Raw genomic sequence first — 26,811 nt, forward strand, 5'->3', positions numbered from 1 at the left:
TGCTCTGGGAGACACAGTATTGATATGGCTGGGACCCAGTTCAGTTTCTGGGCAATGGGAACCCCCAGATGGTGATAGTTGGGGGGGGGGGATTCAGTGATGGTCAATGGTAACCCCCAGGATGTTGATAGTAGGGGGGGGATTCAGTGATGGTCAATGGTAACCCCCAGGATGTTGATAGTTGAGGGGGGGGGGGGTTTCAGCGATGGTCAATGGGAACCCCCAGGATGTTGATAGTGGGGGGGGAGGGGGGTTTCAGCGATGGTCAATGGGAACCCCAGGATGTTGATAGTCGGGGGGGCGATTCAGTGATGGTCAATGGGAACCCCCAGGATGTTGATAGTGGGGGGGGGGTTTCAGCGATGGTATTGCCACTGAATGTCGGTGGGGGGGGGGGGGGTGGTGGGAAATGGTTAGATTCTCTCTTGCTGGAGATGGCCGTTGGTGTGTGGTGTGAATGTGACTTGGCGTTGTGCCTAACCCTGGGTGTGACCCGGGTAAGGTACCGTCAGGAGGAACTGGGGCCCAGCGTTTGGCCGACGTGGGGCCAGTCCCGCGTCGCTGTTTGTGACAGCTTGTCTGCCTGCCTGCGCGACCTGCCGCGGTCTCTCTGACGGTTTGCTGATTCCGAGGGGCTTCCGTGTCGCGGCGCGGGATCTGCCTGCCGTTAGTGAGCATCGGGGGAGCGGGGCCGGGGAGGGGGCGGACGCTGCCGGAGCGACACAGACAGACGGGGAGGTCCCTGGAGTCTGCGGCGCACGCTCAGCAGGTCGATCCTCGTCAAGGGTGCGCTGTCGAGAATTGGCAGCGCGAAGTGCGGTGGGGGTGGGGTGGGGGGTGGATATCGCTGCTCTGGGCGATTTAACTGATCTGTCTCTTTTTCTCCCTCCCTCGTTTCCCCCCCCCCCCGCCGCCCCCACACGCTCGATACGGCAGGAGCAGTTTTGCAAATTAAACCAACACCGTGGAAGGAGACATTGAGGGTCAGAGAGATACAGCACAGCATCCAGGTAGGGAACTGGGCTGCACGCTTCGACAGGCGGGGCAGGGGGGCACCCAGAAAACTCCCCCTCAATCATCCCTCCCTCCCTCCCTCCCTGAACTTTATACCCTCCCACTCCCCTCGTGCGGGCACGGTAGCACAGTGGGGTTAGCGCTGCTGCCTCACAGCGCCAGGAGCCCGGCCTCGGGTCACTGTCTGTGTGGAGTTTGCATGTTCTCCTCATGCCTGCGTGGGTTTCCTCCCACAGTCCAAAGATGTGTAGATTGGGGTGGATTGGCCATGCTAAATTGTCCCTTAGTGTCCAAAGATGTGTAGGTTAGGGTGGATTGGCCGTGCTAAATTGTCCCTTAGTGTCCAAAGATGTGTAGGTTAGGGTGGATTGGCCGTGCTAAATTGTCCCTTAGTGTCCAAAGATGTGTAGGTTAGGGTGGATTGGCCGTGCTAAATTGTCCCTTAGTGTCCAAAGACGTGTAGGTTAGGGTGGATTGGCCGTGCTAAATTGTCCCTTAGTGTCCAAAGATGTGTAGGTTAGGGGGGATTGGCCGTGCTAAATTGTCCCTTAGTGTCCAAAGATGTGTAGGTTAGGGTGGATTGGCCGTGCTAAATTGTCCTTAGTGTCCAAAGATGTGTAGGTTAGGGTGGATTGGCCATGCTAAATTGTCCCTTAGTGTCCAAAGATGTGTAGGTCAGATGGATTGGCCATGCTAAATTGTCCCTTAGTGTCCAAAGATGTGTAGGTCAGATGGATTGGCCAGGCTAAATTGTCCATTAGGGCCTGATTTTTACCAAAAATTTGGGCGTGAAATCGCGGGAAATTCAGGCGTTGGTCCTCAAACGCGATCTGCACCCGAATCCGAGCAGTTCGCGGCTTTGCCCACACCCGATTTGGGGGGTGCGGAATCTGGTCTGCACTGGAATCGGGAGGCCCCCGATTATCCTGCATTTAAATCGATTTAATGAACCGCGCGCCCAACCCCACTTTACCGTCCCCCTGGCCCGTTCCCGATCCACGCCGTAAGCGAGCTGCTAAATAAAAGTGGGAAGCTTCCTCAGCGAGGAGGTGGGGGGGGGCGTCCGAAATCCTCTCTGGTACGTTGGGGTGCCTCGTAGTCGTGGGTGGTTCCGCTGTCCCGGGTCGGTGGCCGCTCTGCGAGTGCGTGGGAGGCAGGAAAGGTTGGGTTGGGGGGTGGGGGGGTTGCTGTGTTCGTCGATCTCCGATGCGTGTCTGGCAGCTCGGAGCTCGGGTCCTGCAGCACCAGCTGGGTCCCAGCACGCACGCCCTCCCCCCGCAGCTCACTTCAGGCTGAAGGATCGCACCGCTGCAGCCCCTCACCGGTACTTGGGGGGTGCTGTGGCTGTGGAGCACGTGTCTGGGGTGGGGTCAGATTGAGAGGTAGCTCTGTGAGTAGCTGTGGGGGTGGGGGAGTTGGGGAGCATGGTGGAGGGGGTGGGTACTGTGACTGTCGATGTGGTAGAGGGGGCGAGCAGCGTTGCAGTTCTTCAACACTCGCCCGTCCCCCCCCTCCCTCCCGATCCACCCCTCCCTCCCTCGCAATAACGAGTCCCACGTCGCCACCCGCGCCGCGGTAGGGAGGGGTGCATCGGGCCCCTCAGGAGGGGGTTCCGGAGCCTGGACCCATCCGCAGGGGCCCTCCAGTGCAGACCCCTGGTCTCCTCCCTGTGTAGTGGGCAAGACGACAGCTCAGTGACTATCGCTGATTGCTGTGCAGACATGTGGATTTGGGCCGGTGTCTCTGTGGGAGTTTGCGCATTCTCCCCGTGCTTGCGTGGGTTTTCTCCGGGTGCTCCGGTTTCCTCCCACACCCCAAAGATGTGCTCTTAGGCTGATTGGTGTTAACAAATTGTCCCTAAATTAGTCTCCCCTCAATCTTTCCCAATAGGCGTAGACAAGGGTCGTGGGTAGAGGAGGGCACTCAGTGTTAAAATGGGTGGCGTGGGCTTGTTGGGCTGAAGGGCCTGTTTCCCGGGCTGTGTTGTTCTTTGTGGTGGTGTGCTGTGCCTCTGCAGCGAGGTGACCTCTTGGAGGGGGAAAGAGGACGTGGAGGAGGAGGAGGAAGGGGAGGTGGAGGGTGCTCTGGAACAGGTGGTGCAGGGCAGTTGAGGCCTGCGAGGGAGGCTCTGATAACCAGGGGGGTTCAGTCGCTAGGGGATGGTGATAGCGGGTTCCATTCCCGAAACGAGCCTTCCCGTTATCCTGCACAGCGTCACACCCGAGCGATGGGGCCTGGTTTCTCGGTGCTCCGATATACTTTCCAGGCAGGAGGCTGATGGCGATGACTCGCCAAGCACCATCCTGATGATGCCTTGGTGCAAACCAGTCTGAGATCCACAGGCACCCGGGCCCAGGCCTGTTCGAGTGGGTAAGGGATGCGAAACCCCCGTACAGGGGCCCTGGGGGCGGGTGGGGTAAGGGACGGGAGATCATCGCCCGGGGGGGCGGTGTATGAGAGACCAGTGGCTTGCTTTTCTCAGTGACACCGCGCTGAGGGACCTCCCCAACTGATATCACCTTGAATCATCCATCGGGGGAATGTCAACGGGGGACAGGAATCCTATTCCAGATAACCCCTGTTCACAGGCGGTTGTGGAGAAATTTATTTACAATAAGGATTGAAACACAGAGACTTGTGAAAATGCTAAGCTGCCTACAGTCCTTTCGAACGAGTGCAGCCCTCCACCCGTGCCATCTCCAACTCCCTAACCTTACGCTGCACCTCGGTGACTCCCCAGAATGTACGTTGGGGGGGGGGGGGGTCAGCTCCCCACCTCGCCCTCCCCTGGCCTGTGATGACATAAGAACATAAGAAATAGGAGCAGGAGTCGGCCATCCAGCCCCTCGAGCCTGCCCCGCCATTCAATAAGATCATGGCTGATCTGAGGTGGCTCAGTTCCACTTTCCCGCTCTCTCCCCTTAATTCCCCTGTCTTATCAGAAACCTATCTACCCGTGACTTAAATATATTCAGCGAGGCAGCCCCCACCACTTCAACGGGCAGAGAATTCCAGAGATTCACCACCCTTTGAGTGAAGAAGTTCCTCCTCCACTCTGATCTAAACTGCACCCCGCCTTATCTTGAGGCTGTGTCCTCTAGTCCTGCTGTCCTTTCTAAGCGGGAAGAATCTCTCTACCTCTACCCTATCCATCCCCTTCATTATCTTATACGTCTCTATAAGATCCCCTCCCTCATCCTTCTAAACTTGCCCATGGTGGGTGAGCTCTGGAGACCCCTGGACCCTGAGGGCCCTGGCCAGCTTCCAGCAATCTGGGGTGTTTCCATGGCTCCCTCTTCATCCCCTGAGATGTCCCGGTGTTAGGAAGTTGCGGCGGGGGAGTCGGAAGGTGTTGACGCAGCCACAGTCTCCCTGGTTGGAAGGCCCCAGCGTGGGCTCAGGCCCTTCCTTCCTCCCCGTGGGGTCCCTTTTGGCCCCTGGGTCACTCCATGGGACGACGGTGCTTCTGCAGTGAGTTCCAGAAGCTCTGGTGTCTCCTGGCACTGCCAGTCCTGGAGGACCCCGCTCTGCGCCCTACTCACAGTAGTCAACCCCTTGGCGATGGGGTCCTGGGCCATCTATCAATGGCTGCAGCAAGCGCCCTCTGAGACTGGCCACGCTGTGCGGGCCCTGGGCCCTCTGAGACTGGCCATGCTCCGCCAGCTCTGGCTCCTCTGCAGGCCCTGGGCCGCGGCCCCTCTGCGACCGGGCCTCCACTGTGACTCAGCCATCGCTTGGAGCCTGCCTCCCCTGGTGAGGACCCCTGGGCTTTCTGCTGCAGAACCCACCCTTGGCCTGGGGGTACACGCAAGACAGGCAGTAGCTGGGACTCCTCCCAGCAGCCTCGCAGTTGGTCCAGAGTGTCCGTCAACCCCTCCTGCATTCCCTGTTGCTGCGTCTCCAGCAGCCGAGGGGGAAGTGATCTTGGAGGCTCGACATGGGATCAGCTGTGTCCTCGCCTCCGGCAGGCCCCCCCCGCCGCACCCCCAACCACATGTCGGAGGCCTCCCTTCTTCACCCATCAGCCGCTGTGTCGCGCTCACACTAGAGAGTGAGCCAACAGCCTCAACACGACCCCCACCGACCGGGTCTGTTCCTGCCATGGTGAGTTGTGAGGTTCACGCTGACAGACGGTGCCCCTCTCGGACGTTCTTTCACCGATACCCTCCAAGGACTCCTCCGAGCTCCTGTTCTCGGGGTGGGTGGGAGCTGTCGCTGGGGGTCTGTGGCCCAGAAGGCCCTGGGTCATCAGGATCTGTCCCTGAAACACAGGGTTAAGTGCATGGGAGGGAGAGGAACCCGGGATACCAAACACGGGAATGACACGGCTCCCTTGGACATAGAACACTGAACCCAGAGAATTTACATCACAGGAACAAGGCCCTTCGGCCCTCCAATCCTGTAGCCATCAGGCTGCCCATGTAATTTGTTTGCCTCCAAATGCAACGAGATGTAGATAGGATGCAAGACTGGGCGGAGAAGTGGCAGATGGACTTCAACCCTGATAAGTGTGCGGTGATTCATTTTGGCAGATCAAGTAGGATGACGAAATATTATATTAAGGGTAAGACTCTTGGCAGTGTGGAAGATCAGAAGGATCTTGGGATCTGGGTTCAGAGGACGCTCAAAGCAGCTTCGCAGGTGGAGGATGTGGTTAAGAAGGCGTGGGGTGTACTGGCCTTCATCAATCGAGGGATTGAGTTTAGGAGTCGGGAGGTAATGCTGCAGCTTTGAGACCCTGGTCAGACCCCACTTGGAGTACTGTGCACAGTTCTGGTCCCCTCACTACAGGAGGGATGTGGAAGCTATTGAGAGGGTGCAGAGGAGATTTACAAGGATGTTGCCTGGATTGGGAGGCATGCCTTATGAAGATAGGGAGCTCGGTCTTCTCTCCCTGGAGATACGAAGGATGAGAGGGGGTGACCTGATAGAGGTGTGTAAGATCGAGTGGATTCTCGGAGGCTATTTCCCAGGGCTGAAACGGTCGCTACAAGAGGACACAGGTTTAAGGTGCTGGGGAGTAGGTACAGAGGAGATGTCAGGGGTAAGTTTTTCACTCAGAGGGTGGTGAATGAGTGGAATCGGCTGCCGTCGGTGGTGGTGGAGGTGGATTCGATAGGGTCTTTTAAGAGACTTTTCGATAAGTACGTGGAAATTAGTAAGAGAGGGTTATAGGTAAGCCTAGTAGGTAGGGATATCATCGGCTCAACTTGTGGGCCGAAGGGCCTGTTTGTGCTGTGATTGTTCTCTGTTCTTCTATGTTCATACGCCTCTGATCCCATCCCATCCAGATAACTGTAGACAAGTCCCTTAAATGTCCCTACAGTTTCTGCTTCCGCGATCTCTCCCCCCCCCCCCCCCGGGGCAGTGAGTTCCAGGCACCACTATCCCCTCGCTGCAACGAAAAAAGCCTCGTGCGTTTCCTTGACGCCTTGCACCCGAAACCCGTGGTGTCCGTCCCGTCCCCCCAACAAGAAGTTGGCCTGGACATGAGTTTGGGAAGGACAGGGTCTCACGTCCGGGAGGCAGACCGCGTCTCCCCCCTTCTCTGGGGAGCTCCCAGTGCCCGCTCACGTCCGGGAGGCAGACCCACCCTGCTGTCGCTGACAGCCCGCGTCTCCCCCCCCCCTTCTCTGGGGAGCGATGGGTGTCAGGAGCTAGGAGGATGTAGGGGGGAGCGTGCTGAATGGGGTTCAGCGCTCGCCCTTGCTGCTCGGATGAGGTCGTTGAGTGCTTTGCCCGTCACCGCCGCCTCGCGGTTCGCGTGGGTGGCCAGTGCCCTGGCGTTGACCGCAGTGGCGACCGTCTCCCAGGCCGCGTGGCCATCAGCCCCCCTGGGTCTGCGTCCTCCTGGGAGGAAGAGGGTGGCCCTCCTCGCCTCTGCTACGTCCAGCAGCCTCTCCGAGTCGTTGTCGTCATACAATGGGGGGGCGGGCTGGACGTCCACTCGTGGCCCTGTCCTGCCTGTCCGTCCGTTCTGGGGCTCCTTACGGAGCGACCCTTGGGGAGGGCACATCAGCTGCAGCCGGTTTTGACAGAGCGTTCCCTGCAGTTTGCTTGTTAGCGTTGAGGGGAAGGTGAGTGAGCACTGACAGGAGTGCTGCTGGGGAGGAGGCGTTCAGCTGTACAGTGAAGATGATGCAATTCAAATTTTTGAATATTTGCTATTTGGGAGTTAACACCAGGTGTATTTTACAAAGGGAATCCTCAGCCTCATTTATACTTAATGAAGTTTTTAACCAGTGTTGGATCAACTGGGCTAAAAGCAGGATTTAGACGTCTCCTTCAAAGAGTGCTTTTGGTACATTGGCCTTTTATAAATTGGAGTATCGAGTATAAAAGTTGGAGTGTTATGGTGAGGTTGTATAAGACATTGGTGAGGCCGTATTTAGAGTATTGTGTACAGTTTTGGTCACCTAATTACAGGAAGGATGTAAATACGGTTGAAAGAGTGCAGAGAAGGTTTACCATAGAAAATTACAGCTCAGAAACAGGCCTTTTGGCCCTTCTTGCCTGTGCCGAACCATTTTTCTGCCTCGTCCCACTGACCTGCACCTGGACCATATCCCTCCACACCCTGCTCGTCCACGAGCCCGTCCAAGTTTTTCTTAAAAGTTAAAAGTGACCCCCGCATTTACCACTTTATCCGGTAGCTCATTCCATACTCCCACCACTCTGTGTGAAGAAGCCCCCCCCCCCCCCAATATTCCTTCTAAACTTTTCTCCTTTCACCCTTAACCCCTGCAAGGATGTTGCCAGGATTTGAGAAGCTGAGTTACAGAGAGAGGTTGAATAGGATAGGACTTTATTCCCTGGAGAAAGAGCGGAGATTTGATAGAGGTGCATAAGGTGAGATGGGTAAAGATAGAGTGAATGCAAGCAGGCTGTTTCCACTGAGGCTAGGGGAGAAAAAAAACCAGAGGGCATGGGTTAAGGGGGAAAAGTTTAAAGGGAATATTAGGGGGGGGGGCTTCTTCACGCAGAGAGTGGTGGGAGTGTGGAATGAGCTGCCGGATAAAGTGGTAAATGTGGGGTCACTTTTAACAGTTAAGAAAAACTTTGATGGGTTCATGGATGAGAGGGGTGTGGAGGGATACGGTCCAAGTGCAGGTCAGTGGGACTAGGCAGAAAAATGGTTCGGCACAGACGTCCTAGCGAGGTGACTGATCTACTTCCTGTTCTGGCCTTGGGTGTAGTGGTCACTCCGACGGGCTGGCTGTACTGAGAGTGACCTCGGTTCCCTCGTTGAAGCTCTCCTGCAAGTGCTTGTTTGGGGACAGTGTAGAGGGAGCTTTACTCTGTATCTAACCCCGTGCTGTACCTGTCCTGGGAGTGTTTGATGGGGGGGACAGTGTAGAGGGAGCTTTACTCTGTATCTAACCCCGTGCCGTACCTGTCCTGGGAGTATTTGATGGGGGACAGTGTAGAGGGAGCTTTACTCTGTATCTAACCCCGTGCTGTACCTGTCCTGGGAGTGTTTGATGGGGGACAGTGTAGAGAGAGCTTTACTCTGTATCTAACCCCGTGCTGTACCTGTCCTGGGAGTGTTTGATGGGGGACAGTGTAGAGGGAGCTTTACTCTGTATCTAACCCCGTGCTGTCCCTGTCCTGGGAGTGTTTGATGGGGGACAGTGTAGAGGGAGCTTTACTCTGTATCTAACCCTGTGCTGTACCTGTCCTGGGAGTGTTTGATGGGGGGACAGTGTAGAGGGAGCTTTACTCTGTATCTAACCCTGTGCTGTACCTGTCCTGGGAGTGTTTGATGGGGGACAGTGTAGAGGGAGCTTTAATCTGTATCTAACCCTGTGCTGTACCTGTCCTGGGAGTGTTTGATGGGGGGGACAGTGTAGAGAGAGCTTTACTCTGTATCTAACCACCGCACCCCTTCCCTTTTTTCTCCCTCTGCAGGTGGGGTGTTCTTCAACAGTGTCGAGCAGAGGCTGGGTCAACAGGGGACCCAGTACCTGGGCAGCTCGTCCCCGAGACCAGCTGTCCAGAATGCGGTCAGCACCCAGCATGCCCTGCAGCAGGTCCCCGGCACCCTGGCCACACTGGAGCTCACGGAGAGTGTCGGCGCCAGAGACGGAGGCGGCGTGCGCAAGATGCAGACCAGCTCTCCTGTACACTTCAACACACACCATAAACAGGTACTGCCACCCATTGGCAAGCGCCGGGGTGGGCACCAGTCACCCGGCTGCCACCATCCTGCTCCCCCCCACCCCCCATCAATAGATCCGATTCGCTGTCTGTCTGATGGGTTGCAGTTTAAAATTTGGTATTCTTGTGTTTGTCCCGATGGGCGAAATTTGGGGATTGTTGTGTCTGTCCCACAACACCAGGTTAAAGTCCAACAGGTTTATTTGGGAGCAAAAGCCACTAGCTTTCGGGGCGCTGCCCCTTCGTCAGGTGAGTGGAAGTTCTGCTCACACAAAGTGGGTGTAAAGACACAAACTCAATTTACAGATTACCGATCAGAATGTGAGTCTTTACAGCTAATCGAGTCTTAAAGGTGCAGACAGTGCGAGTGGAGATAGCATTAAGCACAGTTTAAAGAGATGTGTATCGTCCCCGGACAGGACAGTTAGTGAGGTTTTGCAAACCCAGGCAAGTCACGGGGGTTACAGATAGTGCGACAGGAACCCAAGATCCCTGTTGAGGCCGTCCTCGTGTGTGGAACTTGGCTATCAGTCTCTGCTCAGCGACTCTGCGCTGTCGTGTGTCATGAAGGCCGCCTTGGAGAATGTTTACCCGAAGATCAGAGGCCGAATGCCCGTGACCACTGAAGTGTTCGCCAACAGGAAGGGAATAGTCTAGCCTGGTGATTGTCGAGCGATGTTCATTCATCCGTTGTTGTAGTGTCTGCATAGTCTCCCCAATGTACCATGCCTCAGGACATCCTTTCCTGCAGCGTATCAGGTAGACAACATTGGCCGAGTTGCAATAGTATGTACCGTGTACCTGGTGGATGGTATTCTCACGTGAGATGATGGTATCCATGTCGATGATCCGGCATGTCTTGCAGAGGTTGCTGTTGCAGGGTTGTGTGGTGTTGTGGTCACTGTTCTCCTGAAGACTGGGTAGTTTGCTGCGGACAATGGTCTGTTTGAGGTTGTGCGGTTGTCTGAAGGCAAGAACTGGGGGTGTGGGGATGGCCCTGGCGAGATGTTTGTTTGTCTTCATTAATGGAAGGACTTCATTAAGGAAGGACTATTACTTACGTGGCGAAAAACTGCAGCAGGCGACGGTGCAGAGGGACCTCGGGGTCCTTGTGCATGAGTCGCAAAAACCCAGCTTGCAGGTGCAGCAGGTGGTCAGGAAGGCGAATGGGATGCTGGCCTTCATAGCGAGGGGGATTGAATATAAAAGTAGGGAGGTCTTGCTGCAGCTGTAATGCAGCTGCAGCATTGGTGAGGCCGCAGCTGGAGTACTGTGTGCAGTTTTGGGCGCCGCACCTGCGCAAGGATATTTTGGCCCTGGAGGGAGTGCAGAGGAGGTTTACTAGGCTGATACCGGAGTTGAGGGGATTGAGCTGTGAGGAGAGGCTGAATAAACTAGGCTTGTACTCGTTAGAGTTTAGAAGAATGAGGGGAGATCTCATTGAAACGTATAAGATGTTGAATGGGATGGATAGGATAGAGGTGGAGAGACTCTTCCCGCTCAAAAAAGACAATAGGACTAGGGGGCACAGCCTCAAGATAAAGGGGAGGTGGTTTAGAACGGAGTTGAGGAGGAACTTCTTCACTCAAAGGGTGGTGAATCTCTGGAATTCTCTGCCCGTTGAAGTGGTGGAGGCTGCCTCGCTAAATATTTTTAAGAAGCGGGTTGATGGGTTTTTGATAAGAGAGGGGATTAAGGGTTATGGGGAGAGGGCGGGAAAGTGGAACTGAGCCACGACAGATCAGCCATGATCTTATTGAATGGCGGAGCAGGCTCGAAGGGCTAGATGGCCTACTCCTGCTCCTATTTCTTATGTTCTTATGTTCTTAATGACATGTTTGAAATCACTGAGCAGAAACTGATAGCCAAGTTCCGCACACATGAGGACGGCCTCAACCGGGACCTTGGATTCATGTCGCGCTATCTGTAACCCCCATGACTTGCCTGGGCTTGCAAAATCTCACTAACTGTCCTGTCTGGGGACAATACACATCTCTTTAACCTGTGCTTAACCCTCTCTCCACTCTCACTGTCTGTACCTCTGAGACTTGATTACCTGTAAAGACTCACATTCCAACCATTATTCTGTAAATTGAGTTTGTGTCTTTATACGCCCTGTTTGTGAACAGAACTCCCCACTCACCTGACGAAGGAGCAGCGCCCTGAAAGCTAGTGGCTCGTGCTACCAAATAAACCTTTAACCTGGTGTTGTGAGACTTCTTACTGTACTCATGTGGCCACATCCTGGGAGCGATGGACTTGAATGCCCAGATCCCTCTGTACGTCAATGCTGTTGCATCAACTGTAGTCTTACCGTTCACTTTTGATCTCCCAGAGTGAAGGGCCTCAAACTTACCCGGATCAATTCCATCTGCCACTAGTCTGCACATTCTTGGCTGAATCCGCAAAGCCCCCAATCCTTGTCTGATAACAAGGGCTCTCTCTCTCTGTCTGTGTCTGTGTGTCTCTCTCTCTCTCTCTCTCTGTCTGTGCCTGTGCGCGCCTCCCTCTCTCCGTCTGTCTGTGTGCCTGTGCACCCCTCTCTCTCTCTCTGTCTGTCTGTGCCTCTCTCTCTCTCTCTCTCTCTCTCTCTCTCTCTCTCTGTCTCTGTGCGCCTCCCTCTCTGTCTCCCCCGGTGTGGTAACGTGTCTCTCTCTCTCTCTCTCTCTCTCTCTCTCTCTCTCTCTCTCTCTCTCTGTGTCTGTGTCTGTGCGTCTCTCTCTCTCTCTCTCTCTCTCTGTCTCCCCCGGTGTGGTAACGTGTCTCTCTCTCTCTCTCTCTCTCTCTCTCTCTCTCTCTCTCTCTCTCTGTGTCTGTGCGTCTCTCTCTCTGTCTCTGTGCCTGTGCGCCTCTCTCTCTGTCTCCCCCGGTGTGGTAACGTGTCTCTCTCTCTCTCTCTGTCTGTGTCTGTGCATCTCTCTCTCTCTCTCTGTGCGCCTCTCTCTCTGTCTCCCCCGGTGTGGTAACGTGTGTCTCTCTCTCTCTCTCTCTCTTACAGATCGCACACAACAAGGACAGCATGACAGGCAGCAGTCCGGTTTCTCCAGCCTCGTCTCCCGCCTCCAGCGCAGGCAGTTCACCGGCCCACCTCGGCCCGCTGGCCAATGACTCTCTGGACGGGCTGCCCGCCTCTCCCAGGCTGCAGCCCCGTGATGCGCTGACCTGTGGGCTCTGGGTCCCTGACCTGGGCCCCTGTAACCAGAGCGCTAAGGGACAGTCCTGGGACAAAACGCACGCCGAGATAGCCGAACAGGCCAAGCACGTGAGTAGATGCTGCAGCCGGGATGGGTGACTGGCTCTCCCCCCCCCCCCCCCCCGCCTCCCTCGTCTTCATCCCCGATCCTCCCTATCCGCTTCCTCACCCGCTCCCTCCTCCCTCTCTCATGCCCCCTCTGTCACCCCCATCACTCTCCCTCTCCCTCCCTCCCAGCCTTGCCCCTTACGCTGTCTCCCCATTGCCTTCCCTCTCCCCTCCCTCCCTCCCCCCCCCCAACTTTCTCACCCTCCCTTGCCCTGTCTGTCTCTCCTCTTTCTCTGTGTCATGCCCCCTCTGTCACCCTCCCTCACACTGTCCTCCCTCGCTTTCCTTCCCTCCCCCTCTCCCACTTTCTCACCCTCCCTTGCCGTGTTGGCCCCCCTCCCCTCCCCTCCCCTCCCCTCCCCTCCCCCTCCCCTCCCCTCCCCTCCCCTCCCCTCCCTCCCTCCCCTCCCCTTGTCACTCTCGCATCCTCTGCTTTCCCCTTGTCTCGTGCCCACTCCCTCCTTTCCCCTTGTCTCCCTTGCGCCCCCTGCTTCACTCCCTCTCCGCCCCCTCCTTGCCCCCACCCTTCTCATTCCCTTGGTTGTTTGGGGTCCGTGTGTTGCTCTCTCTGAGTCTCTCTCCCCTCCCTGTGCCCGGCTGCAGGAAGCGAAGATCGAACATCGCATCGCCGAGCTGCGGCGGGAGGGCCTCTGGTCGCTCAAGAGACTGAACCGGGTCCAGGAGGCCATTCGGCCCAAGACTCACTGGGACTACCTGTGCGAGGAGATGCAGTGGCTGTCGGCGGACTTTGCCCAGGAGCGGCGCTGGAAGCGCGGCGTGGCCAGGAAGGTGAGGCCCGCCAGAGGCGAGCAGCTGAGAGTGCCCCTTCTCCGCGTCAGTGCCCCTTGGAGGGGGGGGGGGGGGGGGGGGCGGAAACGACCCGCGAGAGCCGCCCGTCCCCGCGTTTCGGCTGTGTCGTGGATGCAGTTGTGGGCCATTCAGCCCTGGGAGCCCTGCTAGCCCGTTGTGTAATTATCTCCTGGGGTACACGGGGATCTCCCCCATTCCAGTCACTTCCTTCCCCTTCAGAATTGAATTTATTTCAGGAAGAACTTCTCTCGTTCTTCCAAACTCCCAATGGGTAAAAGAACGCAAACTGCTTAAACCCACCACCACCACCACCCCCCAAACTTCATGGCCAGGGATCGGCCCAGAGGACCTCCTGTCCGGGTGGTCGCCAATGCCAGTCTGTCCCTCCCCTGGCGAGGAGGCCCAAACTGGACCCACTGCTTCGAGCTCCCCCCTACCCACCCCCCGATGGGTTTGAGTTAAACGGAGAGGCTGGATAGACTGCGACTATTTCCCCCTGCAGCGTAGGAGGCTCCGCAGAATACTCGGCCCATCGAGTCTGCAAAAGCCCCTGACCCTGGCCACCTCATCCCACTTGCCAGTACTTGGCCCACAGCCTTGAACGCTACCAAGTACTCATCCAGGTACTTTCTTAAAGGATGTGAGGCATCCCACCTCCACCACCTTCCCAGGCAGCACATTCCAGATCCTCGGTTTCCCCTCAAATCTCCCTTTGCTTTTACCTCGCGTTCCCTGATAGCTGATCCTTCAGCTCAGGGGAGCTCCTTATCCGCTCTGCCCATGCCCCTTAGAATCTTGAACCCCTCCATCAGATTACCCCTCGGTCTTCTCTGCTCCAACCAAACTCAACTCCGTTGGTTTACGCAGAGGGTATATGGGGCTAATGGAAGGACTCTTGGCAGTGTCGATGAAATTTTGGTGTACATGTGCATATATCCCTGAAAGTTGGCACCCAGGTTGATAAGGTTGTTAAGAAGGCATACGGTGTGTTAGCTTTTATTGGTAGAGGGATTGAATTTCAGAGCCGTGAGGTCATGTTATAACTGTACAAAACTCTGGTGCTGCCGCACTTGGAGTATTGCGTACAGTTCTGGTCGCCGCATTATAAGAAAGATGTGGAGGCATTGGAAAGGGTGCAGAGGAGGTTTAAGAACATAAGAAATAGGAGCAGGAGTAGGCCATCTAGCCCCTCGAGCCTGCCCCGCCATTCAATAAGATTATGGCTGATCTGTCATGGCTCAGTTCCACATTCCCGCCCTCTCCCCATAACCCTTAATCCCCTCTCTTATCAAAAACCCATCAACCCGTGTCTTAAAAATATTTAGCGAGGCAGCCTCCACCACTTCAACGGACAGAGAATTCCAGAGATTCACCACCCTTTGAGTGAAGAAGTTCCTCCTCAACTCCGTTCTAAACCGCCCCCCCCTTTATCTTGAGGCTGTGCCCTCTAGTCCTACTGTCCTTTCTGAGCAGGAAGAGTCTCTCCACCTCTATCCTATCCATCCCATTCATCATCTTATACGTCTCAGTGAGATCTCCCCTCATTCTTCTAAACTCTAACGAGTACAAGCCTAGTTTATTCAGCCTCTCCTCATAGCTCAACCCCCTCAACTCCGGTATCAGCCTAGTAAACCTCCTCTGCACTCCCTCCAGGGCCAAAATGTCCTTGCGTAAGTGCGGCGCCCAAAACTGCACACAGTACTCCAGCTGCGGCCTCACCAATGCCCTATACAGCCGCAGCAAGACCTCCCTACTTTTATATTCAATCCCCCTCGCTATGAAGGCCAGCATCCAAACTCTCAATGGGTAAAGGAACGCAAACTGCTTAAACCCACCACCACCACCCCCCAAACTTCATGGCCAGGGATTGGCCCAGAGGACCTCCTCTCCGGGCAGTCGCCAATGCCAGTCTGCCCCTCCCCTGGCGAGGAGGCCCAAACTGGACCCACTGCTTCAAGCTCCCCCCTACCCACCCCCCAATGGGTTTGAGTTAAACGAAGAGGCTGGATAGACTGCGACTATTTTCCGCCCCCCCCCCCCAGAGCGTAGGAGGCTCCGCAGAATACTGCGGGGCAGAAGAGACCCTTCCTGACCACCTGCTGGATTTTACCAGCATGTTGCCTGGTATGGTGGGAAGGTCTTATGAGGAAAGGCTGAGGGACTCGAGGTTATTTTCGTTAGAAAGAAGAAGGTTAAGAGGTGACCTAATTGAGGCATACAAGATGATCAGAGGGTACCTCAGATGGTGATGGCTAACACGAGGGGTCGTAGCTTTAAATTAAGGGGTGGTAATTATAGGACGGATGTCAGAGGTAGGTTCTTTACTCAGAGGGTAGTAAGGGCGTGAATGCCCTGCCTGCAGCAGTTGTGGACTCGCCAACTTTAAGGGCGTTCAAATGGTCAGTGGATAGGTATATGGATAACATTGGAATAGTTTAGGTTAGAGGGTCATTAGATTGGTTCCACTGGTCGGCGCAACATCGAGGGCCAAAGGGCCTGTACTGTACTGTAATGTTCTATGTTCTAACTCCAAGCCTATCCACCTCTCTTCATAACCAAATTCCAGCCCAGGCCAACATCCTGGTGAATCTCCTCTCCACCCCCTCCAGCACAATCGCATCGTTCCTGTAACACGGTGACCAGACACTCCAGCTGTGGCCGGGCTTAGCGGTGGCCTTATAGAGGTCTATCAAATAATGAGGGGCCCAGATCAGCTAGATAGTCGATATCTTTTCCCCAAAGGTAGGGGAGTCTAAAACTAGAGGGCAGAGGTTTAAGGTGAGGGGGAGAGATACAAAAGGGGCAATTTTTTTTTCACCCAGAGGGTGGTGAGTGTTTGGAACGAGCTGCCAGAGGCAGTAGTAGAGGCTGGTACAATTGTCTTTTAAAAATAATTGAGGCAGTTACATGGGGAAGATGGGTATAGAGGGATATTGGCCAAACGTGGGCAATTGGGATAAGCTTAAGGGTTTAAAAAGAACGGGTGACATGGATCAATTGTGCCAGAGAACAGGTACAGCACGGGTTAGATACAGAGTAAAGCTCCCTCTACACTGTCCGCCCATCAAACACTCCCAGGACAGGTACAGCATGGGGTTAGATACAGAGTAAAGCTCCCTCTACACTGTCCGCCCATCAAACACTCCCAGGACAGGTACAGCACGGGGTTAGATACAGAGTAAAGCTCCCTCTACACTGTCCCCCCCCCATCAAACACTCCCAGGACAGGGACAGCACGGGATTAGATACAGAGTAAAGCTCCCTCTACACTGTCCTCATCAAACACTCCCAGGACAGGTACAGCACGGGGTTAGATACAGAGTAAAGCTCCCTCTACACTGTCCCCCCATCAAACACTCCCAGGACAGGTACAGCACGGGATTAGATACAGAGTAAAGCTCCCTCTACACTGTCCGCCCATCAAACACTCCCAGGACAGGTACAGCACGGGGTTAGATACAGAGTAAACCTCCCTCTACACTGTCCCCCATCAAACACTCCCAGGACAGGTACAGCACGGGGTTGGATACAGAGTAAAGCTCCCTCTACACTGTCCCCATCAACACTCCCAGAACAGGTACAGACGGGGTAAATGATGGCCCTTTAACGGATTGCTGCCTTTTCTCCATAGGCAGGGATTTGGTAGCAGGGGCTGAAATAGATTCTCCACGCACGCATGGCTGGCTGTGTCAGTGCCAGCCTTGTTACTCAACAGGAGAGACACAGTTTTCACCCACACCAGCGTCACTTTGACTCTGTCGGGGTCTGAGGGCCAGGTTTGTGCAGATGTACTGCAGGGAGACTCAGTCTTCAGGCCCGTGGATCAAACACACGGGGAACTCTTTAACTCAGGTTCTTGATTTAATAAGGGGTTATGGGTGAAAGGCAGGAGCACGGAGATATGAAAATTATTAGCCATGCTTAATGGTGGAACAGACTCGATGGGCCGAGTGGTCTAATCTGCTCCTGTCTCTCATGGTCGCACACCCCCACCCCATAAAACTTCCACGCTGTAAACCTCTGTGACTCTATGGCGCAGTGGTTAAAAACTAGGCGGCATGGACACCTTGGGCGAAGGGCCTGTTTCAATGCTGAAACCTCCTCCGTGAGGCTGAACGGGTGACGGGCTGGAGGGGAGAGGCCTGGAGGGGTAGAAGGGGTCCGCGGTGGCCTGGCCCGTTGAGTGTAAGGTGCCACCGAGTTAACGTGGCCCCCTGTCTCTGTCTCTTGCCACGGGCAGGTGGGACTTGTTTTTAGCCTGCGTTTGTACCTCTCCGCTGCTAAGCTGTGCTCTCCGCTCCTCCCTCCCTCCCTCCGGCAGGTGGCCCGGACGGTCCTCCGCTTCCACGAGGAGCAGCGTCAGAAGGAGGAAGAGCCAAACGAGAGGAACAGGCCAAGCTGCGACGGATTGCCTCCACCATCGCCAAGGAGGTCAAGCAGTTCTGGACCAACGTGGAGAAGGTAAGAGGGGTCCGTTGTCCCCCATCGACACTCCCAGGAGAGACACAGCACGGGGTTAGGTACAGAGTAAAGCTCCCTCTACACTGTCCCCCCATCAACACTCCCAGGACAGGTAACAGCACGGAGTTTAGATACAGAGTAAAGCTCCTCTACACTGTCCCTCCCATCAAACACTCCAGGACAGGTACAGCACGGGGTTAGATCAGAGTAAAGCTCCCTCTACACTGTCCCCCCATCAAACACTCCCAGGACAGGTACAGCACGGGGTTAGATACAGAGTAAAGCTCCATCTACACTGTCCCCCCATCAAACACTCCCAGGACAGGTACAGCACGGGGTTAGATACAGAGTAAAGCTCCCTCTACACTGTCCCCCCATCAAACACTCCCAGGACAGGTACAGACGGGTTAAATGATGGCCCTTTTGCGGATTGCTGCCTTTTCTCCATAGGCAGGGATTTGGTAGCAGGGCTGAAATAGATTCTCCACGCAACGCATGGCTGGCTGTGTCAGTGCCAGCCTTGTTACTCAACAGGAGAGACACAGTTTTCACCCACACCAGCGTCACTTTGACTCTGTCGGGGTCTGACGGCCAGGTTGTGCAGATGTACTGCAGGGAGACTCAGTCTTCAGGCCCGTGGATCGAACACACGGGGAACTCTTTAACTCAGGTTCTTGATTTAATAAGGGGTTATGGGTGAAAGGCAGGAGCACGGAGATGTGAAAATTATTAGCCATGCTTAATGGTGGAACAGACTCGATGGGCCGAGTGGTCTAAATCTGCTCCTGTCTCTCATGGTCGCACACCCCCACCCCCTAAAACCTCCTCTGTCTGAACCACCCTCCCATATGTGCAGCGGCAAAGTAACTTTTAGCTGCTGCCCCACAGCGCCAGTGATCCGAATTGAATTCCGGGTCTTGCGTCCCTGTGTGGAGTCTGTATCGTTTCCCTCGTGTCTGCGTGGGTTTCCCTCCCACAGTCCAAAGACGTGGAGGTTAGGGTGGATTGGCCGTGCTAAATTGTCCCTTAGTACCCAAAGATGTGTATTAGGGGGGATTGGCCATGCTAAGTTGTCCCTTAGTACCCAAAGATGTGTAGGTTAGGGTGGATTGGCCATGCTAAATTGTCCCTTAGTGTCCAAAGATGTGTAGGTTAGGGGGGATTGGCCGTGCTAAATTGTCCCTTAGTGTCCAAAGATGTGTAGGTTAGGGTGGATTGGCCGTGCTAAATTGTCCCTTAGTGTCCAAAGATATGTAGGTTAGGGTGGATTGGCCGTGCTAAATTGCCCCTTAGTGTCCAAAGATGTGTAGGTTCGGGGGGATTGGCCATGCTAAATTGTCCCTTAGTGTCCAAAGATGTGTAGGTTAGGGGGGATTGGCCATGCTAAATTGTCCCTTAGTGTCCAAAGATGTGCAGGTTAGGGTGGATTGGCCATGCTAAATTGTCTCTTAGTGTCCAAAGATGGTGTAGGTTAGGGTGGATTGGCCGTGCTAAATTGTCCCTTAGTGTCCAAAGATGTGTAGGTTAGGGTGGATTGGCCATGCTAAATTGTCCCTTAGTGTCCAAAGATGTGTAGGTTAGGGGGATTGGCCGTGCTAAATTGTCCCTTAGTGTCCAAAGATGTGTAGGTTAGGGTGGATTGGCCGTGCTAAATTGCCCTTTAGTGTCAGGGGTGTTAGCAGGGTAAATATGTGGGGTTTTGGGAATAGAGTGGGATTATTGTTGTTGGATCTCCCCCACCTTGCAGTTCAGGGATTCTAACTCCGCTGGTTTCTTTTTACACTCGCCCCCGCCCCCCTCCCCGGTACAGGTGGTGCAGTTTAAGCAGCAGTCCCGCCTGGAGGAGAAGCGGAAGAAAGCCTTGGATCTGCAGCTGGATTTCATCGTGGGCCAGACGGAGAAGTACTCGGACCTGCTGAGCCAGAGCCTGAACGAGTCGCTGCCGACCAGCAAGCCCGGCTCCTCGCAGCTGGGCTCTCGCTGGCCGGTTCCGCCCCCTCCACCCCTCCCGTCTCCGGCTCCGCCACCGAGGACGAAGGTGAGGGTGGGGGTGGGGGGGGGGGGGCAGGTTTAGGGCGCGTAAGGTCCCTGCCCGTGTGTGTGTGTGTGTGGGGGGGCAGGAGGAGGGAACTCTGTGAGATCCTGTCTGATATTGTGTGGCCTCCACGTACATATCCCCACCCCCTGAATCGGATTTGTTTACATAGGATCGTCCCCTCTTCTCAACTCTGGGCGCAACTTGTTCACACTTTTCCCCCAAGACAAACCTCCCCCTCCCAGCTTGTCAAAGGCAGGCTTTGTCTTCTGGAATATTCTGGGCTTCTCTGGATTCTTCTGCCTGGAGAGCCCTTTCTCTGGTACCTCAGCTATCGAGATTGCGTTAAGGTCAGTGGCGGCCGGCCATTCCCCTCTCCCATTTCTCCCACTGTCCCCCTTCTTTCACACCTCCGATGGACTATGAATAATAATAGGAGTATAACATCAAGGGTAGGAGTCTCAGCAGTGTAGAGGAGCAGAAGGATCTTGGGGTCCGGGTCTGTAGGATTCTTAAATCAGCCTCGCAGGTGGAGGATGTGGCTAAGAAGGCGTATGGTGTACTGGCCTTCATTAATCGAGGGATTGAGTTTAGGAGTCGGGAGGTAATGCTGCAACTTTATAAGACCCTTGTCAGACCCCACTTGGAGTACTGGGCGCAGTTCTGGTCGCCTCACTACAGGAAGGATGTGGAAGCTATTGAGATGGTGCAGAGGAGATTTACAAGGATGTTGCCTGGATTGGGAGGCATGCCTTATGAAGTTAGGTTGAGGGAGCTCGGTCTCTTCTCCCTGGAGAGACGAAGGTTGAGAGGTGACCTGATAGAGGTTTATAAAATGTTGAGAGGTATAGATAGGGTGGATTCTCGGAGGCTATTTCCCAGGGCTGAAATGGTCGTTACGAGAGGACACAGGTTTAAGGTGCTGGGGAGCAGGTACAGAGGAGATGTCAGGGGTAAGTTTTTCACTGAGAGGGTGGAGAGTGAGTGAAATCGGCTGCTGTCGGTGGTGGGAGAGGCAAACTCACTGGGGTCTTTTAAGAGACTTCTGGATGAGTACATAGGATTTAATAGGATTGAGGGTTATAGATAGGCCTGGTCGGTAGGGATATCATCGGTGCAATTTGTGGGCCGAAGGGCCTGTTTGTGCTGTGTTACATAAGAACATAAGAAATAGGAGCAGGGAGTCGGCCATCTAGTCCTTCGAGCCTGCCCCGCCATTCAATAAGATCATGGCTGATCTGATAGTGGATCAGTTCCACTTTCCCGCTTTCTCCCCTTAATTCCCTTGTCTATCAGAAACCTATCTACCTGTGACTTAAATATATTTAGCGAGGCAGCCTCCACCACTTCAACGGGCAGAGAATTCCAGAGATTCACCACCCTTTGAGTGAAGAAGTTCCTCCTCAACGTGTTCAATGTTCTGTGCTCATCCCCGTTGATGTAGAAAGGGAAATGTTCTCCACTACGCTCCCTGAAATCGATGACAATCTCCTTCGTTTTCTTGTCGTTGTTATAGAGTTTGCCCGCCTGAACCTGGCCGATTTTATTCTGATCCTTTTGTATCTCTCTCTCTCACGTTGTCCACGTTGCAGATTTTGAGCCCCATGAAGAGGAGGACGATGAAGAGACGATCGAGGTGGAGGAGAAACAGGCTGGGAACGATGCGGAGAGCCGGCGGCGAGAGATCGAGCTGCTGCGGCGCGAGAGCGAGCTGCCCCTGGATGATCTGCTACGCTCGCTGCCGGACGGCCTGAGGGAGGGGGGGGAGGAGGAGGAGGAGGAGGACGGGGGGGAAAGTAGTGGCAGCAGCGATAGCGAGTCTTCGGAGGAGCCGCAGACCAGGTCCGGCAGGGCGTTGCAGGTGGGTGGCACGTCCCAGATAAACCGCCCGCACTGTGGGAGGGTCAGTGCTGAGGGAGTCCCGCACTGTGGGAGGGTCAGTGCTGAGGGAGTCCCGCACTGTGGGAGGGTCGGTGCTGAGGGAGTCCCGCACTGTGGGAGGGTCGGTGCTGAGGGAGTCCCGCACTGTGGGAGGGTCGGTGCTGAGGGAGCCCCGCACTGTGGGAGGGTCGGTGCTGAGGGAGGGTCAGTGCTGTGGGAGGGTCAGTGCTGAGGGAGTCCCGCGCTGTGGGAGGGTCAGTGCTGAGGGAGTCCCGCACTGTGGGAGGGTCGGTGCTGAGGGAGCCCCGCACTGTGGGAGGGTCGGTGCTGAGGGAGTCCCGCACTGTGGGAGGGTCGGTGCTGAGGGAGTCCCGCACTGTGGGAGGGTCGGTGCTGAGGGAGTCCCGCACTGTGGGAGGGTCGGTGCTGAGGGAGTCCCGCACTGTGGGAGGGTCGGTGCTGAGGGAGTCCCGCACTGTGGGAGGGTCGGTGCTGAGGGAGCCCCGCACTGTGGGAGGGTCGGTGCTGAGGGAGGGTCAGTGCTGTGGGAGGGTCAGTGCTGAGGGAGTCCCGCACTGTGGGAGGGTCGGTGCTGAGGGAGCCCCGCACTGTGGGAGGGTCGGTGCTGAGGGAGCGTCAGTGCTGTGGGAGGGTCAGTGCTGAGGGAGTCCCGCACTGTGGGAGGGTCGGTGCTGAGGGAGTCCCGCACTGTGGGAGGGTCGGTGCTGAGGGAGCCCTGCACTGTGGGAGGGTCGGTGCTGAGGGAGGGTCAGTGCTGAGGGAGTCCCGCACTGTGGGAGGGTCGGTGCTGAGGGAGCCCCGCACTGTGGGAGGGTCGGTGCTGAGGGAGCCCCGCACTGTGGGAGGGTCGGTGCTGAGGGAGCCCTGCACTGTGGGAGGGTCGGTGCTGAGGGAGGGTCAGTGCTGTGGGAGGGTCAGTGCTGAGGGAGTCCCGCACTGTGGGAGGGTCGGTGCTGAGGGAGCCCCGCACTGTGGGAGGGTCGGTGCTGAGGGAGCCCTGCACTGTGGGAGGGTCAGTGCTGTGGGAGGGTCAGTGCTGAGGGAGTCCCGCACTGTGGGAGGGTCGGTGCTGAGGGAGCCCCGCACTGTGGGAGGGTCGGTGCTGAGGGAGGGTCAGTGCTGTGGGAGGGTCAGTGCTGAGGGAGTCCCGCACTGTGGGAGGGTCGGTGCTGAGGGAGCCCCGCACTGTGGGAGGGTCGGTGCTGAGGGAGCCCTGCACTGTGGGAGGGTCAGTGCTGTGGGAGGGTCAGTGCTGAGGGAGTCCCGCACTGTGGGAGGGTCGGTGCTGAGGGAGCCCCGCACTGTGGGAGGGTCGGTGCTGAGGGAGGGTCAGTGCTGTGGGAGGGTCAGTGCTGAGGGAGTCCCGCACTGTGGGAGGGTCGGTGCTGAGGGAGCCCCGCACTGTGGGAGGGTCGGTGCTGAGGGAGCCCTGCACTGTGGGAGGGTCGGTGCTGAGGGAGGGTCAGTGCTGTGGGAGGGTCGGTGCCGAGGGAGTCCCGCACTGTGGGAGGGTCGGTGCCGAGGGAGTCCCGCACTGTGGGAGGGTCAGTGCTGAGGGAGCCCCGCACTGTGGGAGGGTCGGTGCTGAGGGAGGGTCAGTGCTGTGGGAGGGTCAGTGCTGAGGGAGTCCCGCACTGTGGGAGGGTCGGTGCCGAGGGAGTCCCGCACTGTGGGAGGGTCAGTGCTGAGGGAGTCCCGCACTGTGGGAGGGTCGCACTGTGGGGTTAAATTCAGTCCAAGTGAAGGAATTTCTCTTCCCGTTTGAATCTGACAGAATGCCCACCGACTACCGAGGATCAGGAAGGATCAGCGCGAGGAGCCAGAGGACGAGGAGTTCACAGCAGATGAGGATGAAGGTAGAGAGTTAGAGTTTCTTACCTAATCGAGGGGTTCGGGGTGGTTTATATATAGAATAACAGATACCCGGGAGTGAGTTACAGACTGGAATCTAATCGAGGGGTTCGGGGTGGTTTATATATAGAATAACAGATACCCGGGAGTGAGTTACAGACTGGAATCTGATCGAGGGGTTCGGGGGGGTTTATATATAGAATAACAGATACCCGGGAGTGAGTTACAGACTGGAATCTAATCGAGGGGTTCGGGGGGGTTTATATATAGAATAACAGATACCCGGGAGTGAGTTACAGACTGGAATCTAATCGAGGGGTTCGGGGTGGTTTATATATAGAATAACAGATACCCGGGAGTGAGTTACAGACTGGAATCTAATCGAGGGGTTCGGGGGGGTTTATATATAGAATAACAGATACCCGGGGGTGAGTTACAGACTGGAATCTAATCGAGGGGTTCGGGGTGGTTTATATACGGAATAACAGATACCCGGGAGTGAGTTACAGACTGGAATCTAATCGAGGGTTTGGTGGTGGTTTATATATAGAATAACAGATACCCGGGAGTGAGTTACAGACTGGAATCTAATCGAGGGGTTCGGGGGGGTTTATATATAGAATAACAGATACCCGGGAGTGAGTTACAGACTGGAATCTAATCGAGGAGTTGAGGGTGGTTTATATATAGAATAACAGATACCCGGGAGTGAGTTACAGACTGGAATCTAATCGAGGGGTTCAGGGTGGTTTATATATAGAATAACAGATACCCTGGAATGAGTTACAGACTGGAATCTAATCGAGGGGTTCGGGGTGGTTTAGATACAGAATAACAGATACCCGGGAGTGAGTTACAGACTGGAATCTAATCGAGGGGTTCGGGGTGGTTTATATATAGAATAACAGATTCCCGGGAGAGAGATACACACTGGAATCTAATCGAGGGGTTCGGGGTGGTTTATATATAGAATAACAGATACCCGGGAGTGAGTTACAGACTGGAATCTGATCGAGGGGTTCGGGGTGGTTTATATATAGAATATCAGATACCCGGGAGTGAGTTACAGACTGGAATCTAATCGAGGGGTTCGGGATGGTTTATATATAGAATAACAGATACCCGGGAGTGAGTTACAGACTGGAATCTAATCGAGGGGTTCGGGGTGGTTTATATATAGAATATCAGATACCCGGGAGTGAGTTACAGACTGGAATCTAATCGAGGGGTTCGGGATGGTTTATATATAGAATAACAGATACCCGGGAGTGAGTTACAGACTGGAATCTAATCGAGGGGTTCGGGATGGTTTATATATAGAATAACAGATACCCGGGAGTGAGTTACAGACTGGAATCTAATCGAGGGGTTCGGGATGGTTTATATATAGAATAACAGATACCCGGGAGTGAGTTACAGACTGGAATCTAATCGAGGGGTTCGGGGTGGTTTATATATAGAATAACAGATACCCGGGAGTGAGTTACAGACTGGAATCTAATCGAGGGGTTCGGGGTGGTTTATATATAGAATAACAGATACCCGGGAGTGAGTTACAGACTGGAATCTAATCGAGGGGTTCGGGATGGTTTATATACAGAATAACAGATACCCGGGAGTGAGTTACAGACTGGAATCTAATCGAGGGGTTCGGGGTGGTTTATATACAGAATAACAGATACCCGGGAGTGAGTTACAGACTGGAATCTAATCGAGGGGTTCGGGGTGGTTTATATATAGAATAACAGATACCCAGGAGTGAGTTACAGACTGGAATCTAATCGAGGGGTTCAGGGTGGTTTATATATAGAATAACAGATACCCGGGAGTGAGTTACAGACTGGAATCTAATCGAGGGGTTCGGGGTGGTTTATATACAGAATAACAGATACCCGGGAGTGAGTTACAGACTGGAATCTGATCGAGGGGTTCAGGGTGGTTTATATACAGAATAACAGATACCCGGGAGTGAGTTACAGACTGCAATCTAATCGAGGGGTTCGGGGTGGTTTATATATAGAATAACAGATACCCAGGAGTGAGTTACAGACTGGAATCTAATCGAGGGGTTCAGGGTGGTTTATATACAGAATAACAGATACCCGGGAGTGAGTTACAGACTGGAATCTCTCGGGTTCTCTGTCACTGACTCTCTGTCTTGTGCAGCTGAGGATGAGGAGGAGACGATCGATGCGGAGGAGGCTTTGGAGGGAGAGGTCGACCACAAGGCTGAACTTGATGACCTTGCCAAAGAAAGTAAGCGCTGAATTTTCCACGGCTGCTTTTATCTCACTGTCCCCAAGCCTTGGTTTTTGTTAACAGATCGCTGGTGTTCTCCTCTCTGTCTCGTGCAGGCGAGCTGCCCATGGAGGACTTGCTGAAGAAGTACAGCGCCGCCTTTTCCGATTCCTTCGAGACCCCGGAGTCCGATGCTGATGACAGCACCGACACGGAAGAGGATGAAGAGGAGGAGGAGACCAGCACCGAGGATGAGGAAGATGAAGAAAGCAGTACTTCCACAGGTTTGTAAATCAATCCCCAAACTAATCCCACTGCCCCGCTCTCTCCCCATAGCCCAATCCCCAAACTAATCCCACTGCCCCACTCTCTCCCCATGGCCCTGTATCAATCCCCAAACTAATCCCACTGCCCCCGCTCTCTCCCCATAGCTCAATCCCCAAACTAATCCCACTGCCCCGCTCTCTCCCCATAGCTCAATCCCCAAACTAATCCCACTGCCCCGCTCTCTCCCCATAGCCCTGTATCAATCCCCAAACTAATCCCACTGCCCCGCTCTCTCCCCATAGCTCAATCCCCAAACTAATCCCACTGCCCCGCTCTCTCCCCATGGCCCTGTATCAATCCCCAAACTAATCCCACTGCCCCGCTCTCTCCCCATAGCCCTGTATCAATCCCCAAACTAATCCCACTGCCCCGCTCTCTCCCCATAGCTCAATCCCCAAACTAATCCCACTGCCCTCGCTCTCTCCCCATAGCCCTGTATCAATCCCCAAACTAATCCCACTGCCCCCGCTCTCTCTCCCCATAGCCCTGTATCGATGCCCAAACTAATCCCACTGCCCCGCTCTCTCCCCATAGCCCTGTATCAATCCCCAAACTAATCCCACTGCCCCCGCTCTCTCCCCATAGCCCTGTATCGATGCCCAAACTAATCCCACTGCCCCGCTCTCTCCCCATAGCCCTGTGTCAATCCCCAAACTAATCCCACTGCCCCGCTCTCTCCCCATAGCTCAATCCCCAAACTAATCCCACTGCCCTG

General features: G+C 55.0%; 1 protein-coding gene across 1 annotated transcript in view; it reads left to right on the top strand.

Moving 5' to 3' along the window:
- Positions 1–903: 903 nt before the first annotated feature.
- LOC145340462 (chromatin remodeling protein SRCAP-like) overlaps positions 904–26,811 on the top strand; it is a gene marked incomplete at its 3' end in the record, with an annotated part of 35,696 nt that continues 9,788 nt past the window's right edge. Inside the window, 12 exon segments of the mRNA XM_080184930.1 lie at positions 904–1,010; positions 8,923–9,161; positions 12,170–12,433; positions 13,076–13,261; positions 17,604–17,649; positions 17,652–17,743; positions 19,554–19,721; positions 19,724–19,781; positions 21,371–21,639; positions 23,455–23,536; positions 25,698–25,787; positions 25,886–26,053. Coding sequence (XP_080041056.1) covers positions 9,117–9,161; positions 12,170–12,433; positions 13,076–13,261; positions 17,604–17,649; positions 17,652–17,743; positions 19,554–19,721; positions 19,724–19,781; positions 21,371–21,639; positions 23,455–23,536; positions 25,698–25,787; positions 25,886–26,053 — 1,468 coding nt within the window.

This window comes from Carcharhinus amblyrhynchos, unplaced genomic scaffold (genome assembly GCF_965287045.1).
Source record: "Carcharhinus amblyrhynchos unplaced genomic scaffold, sCarAmb.v2.hapA chromosome_1042, whole genome shotgun sequence".
In the NCBI taxonomy this organism is placed as follows: Eukaryota; Metazoa; Chordata; class Chondrichthyes; order Carcharhiniformes; family Carcharhinidae; genus Carcharhinus; species Carcharhinus amblyrhynchos.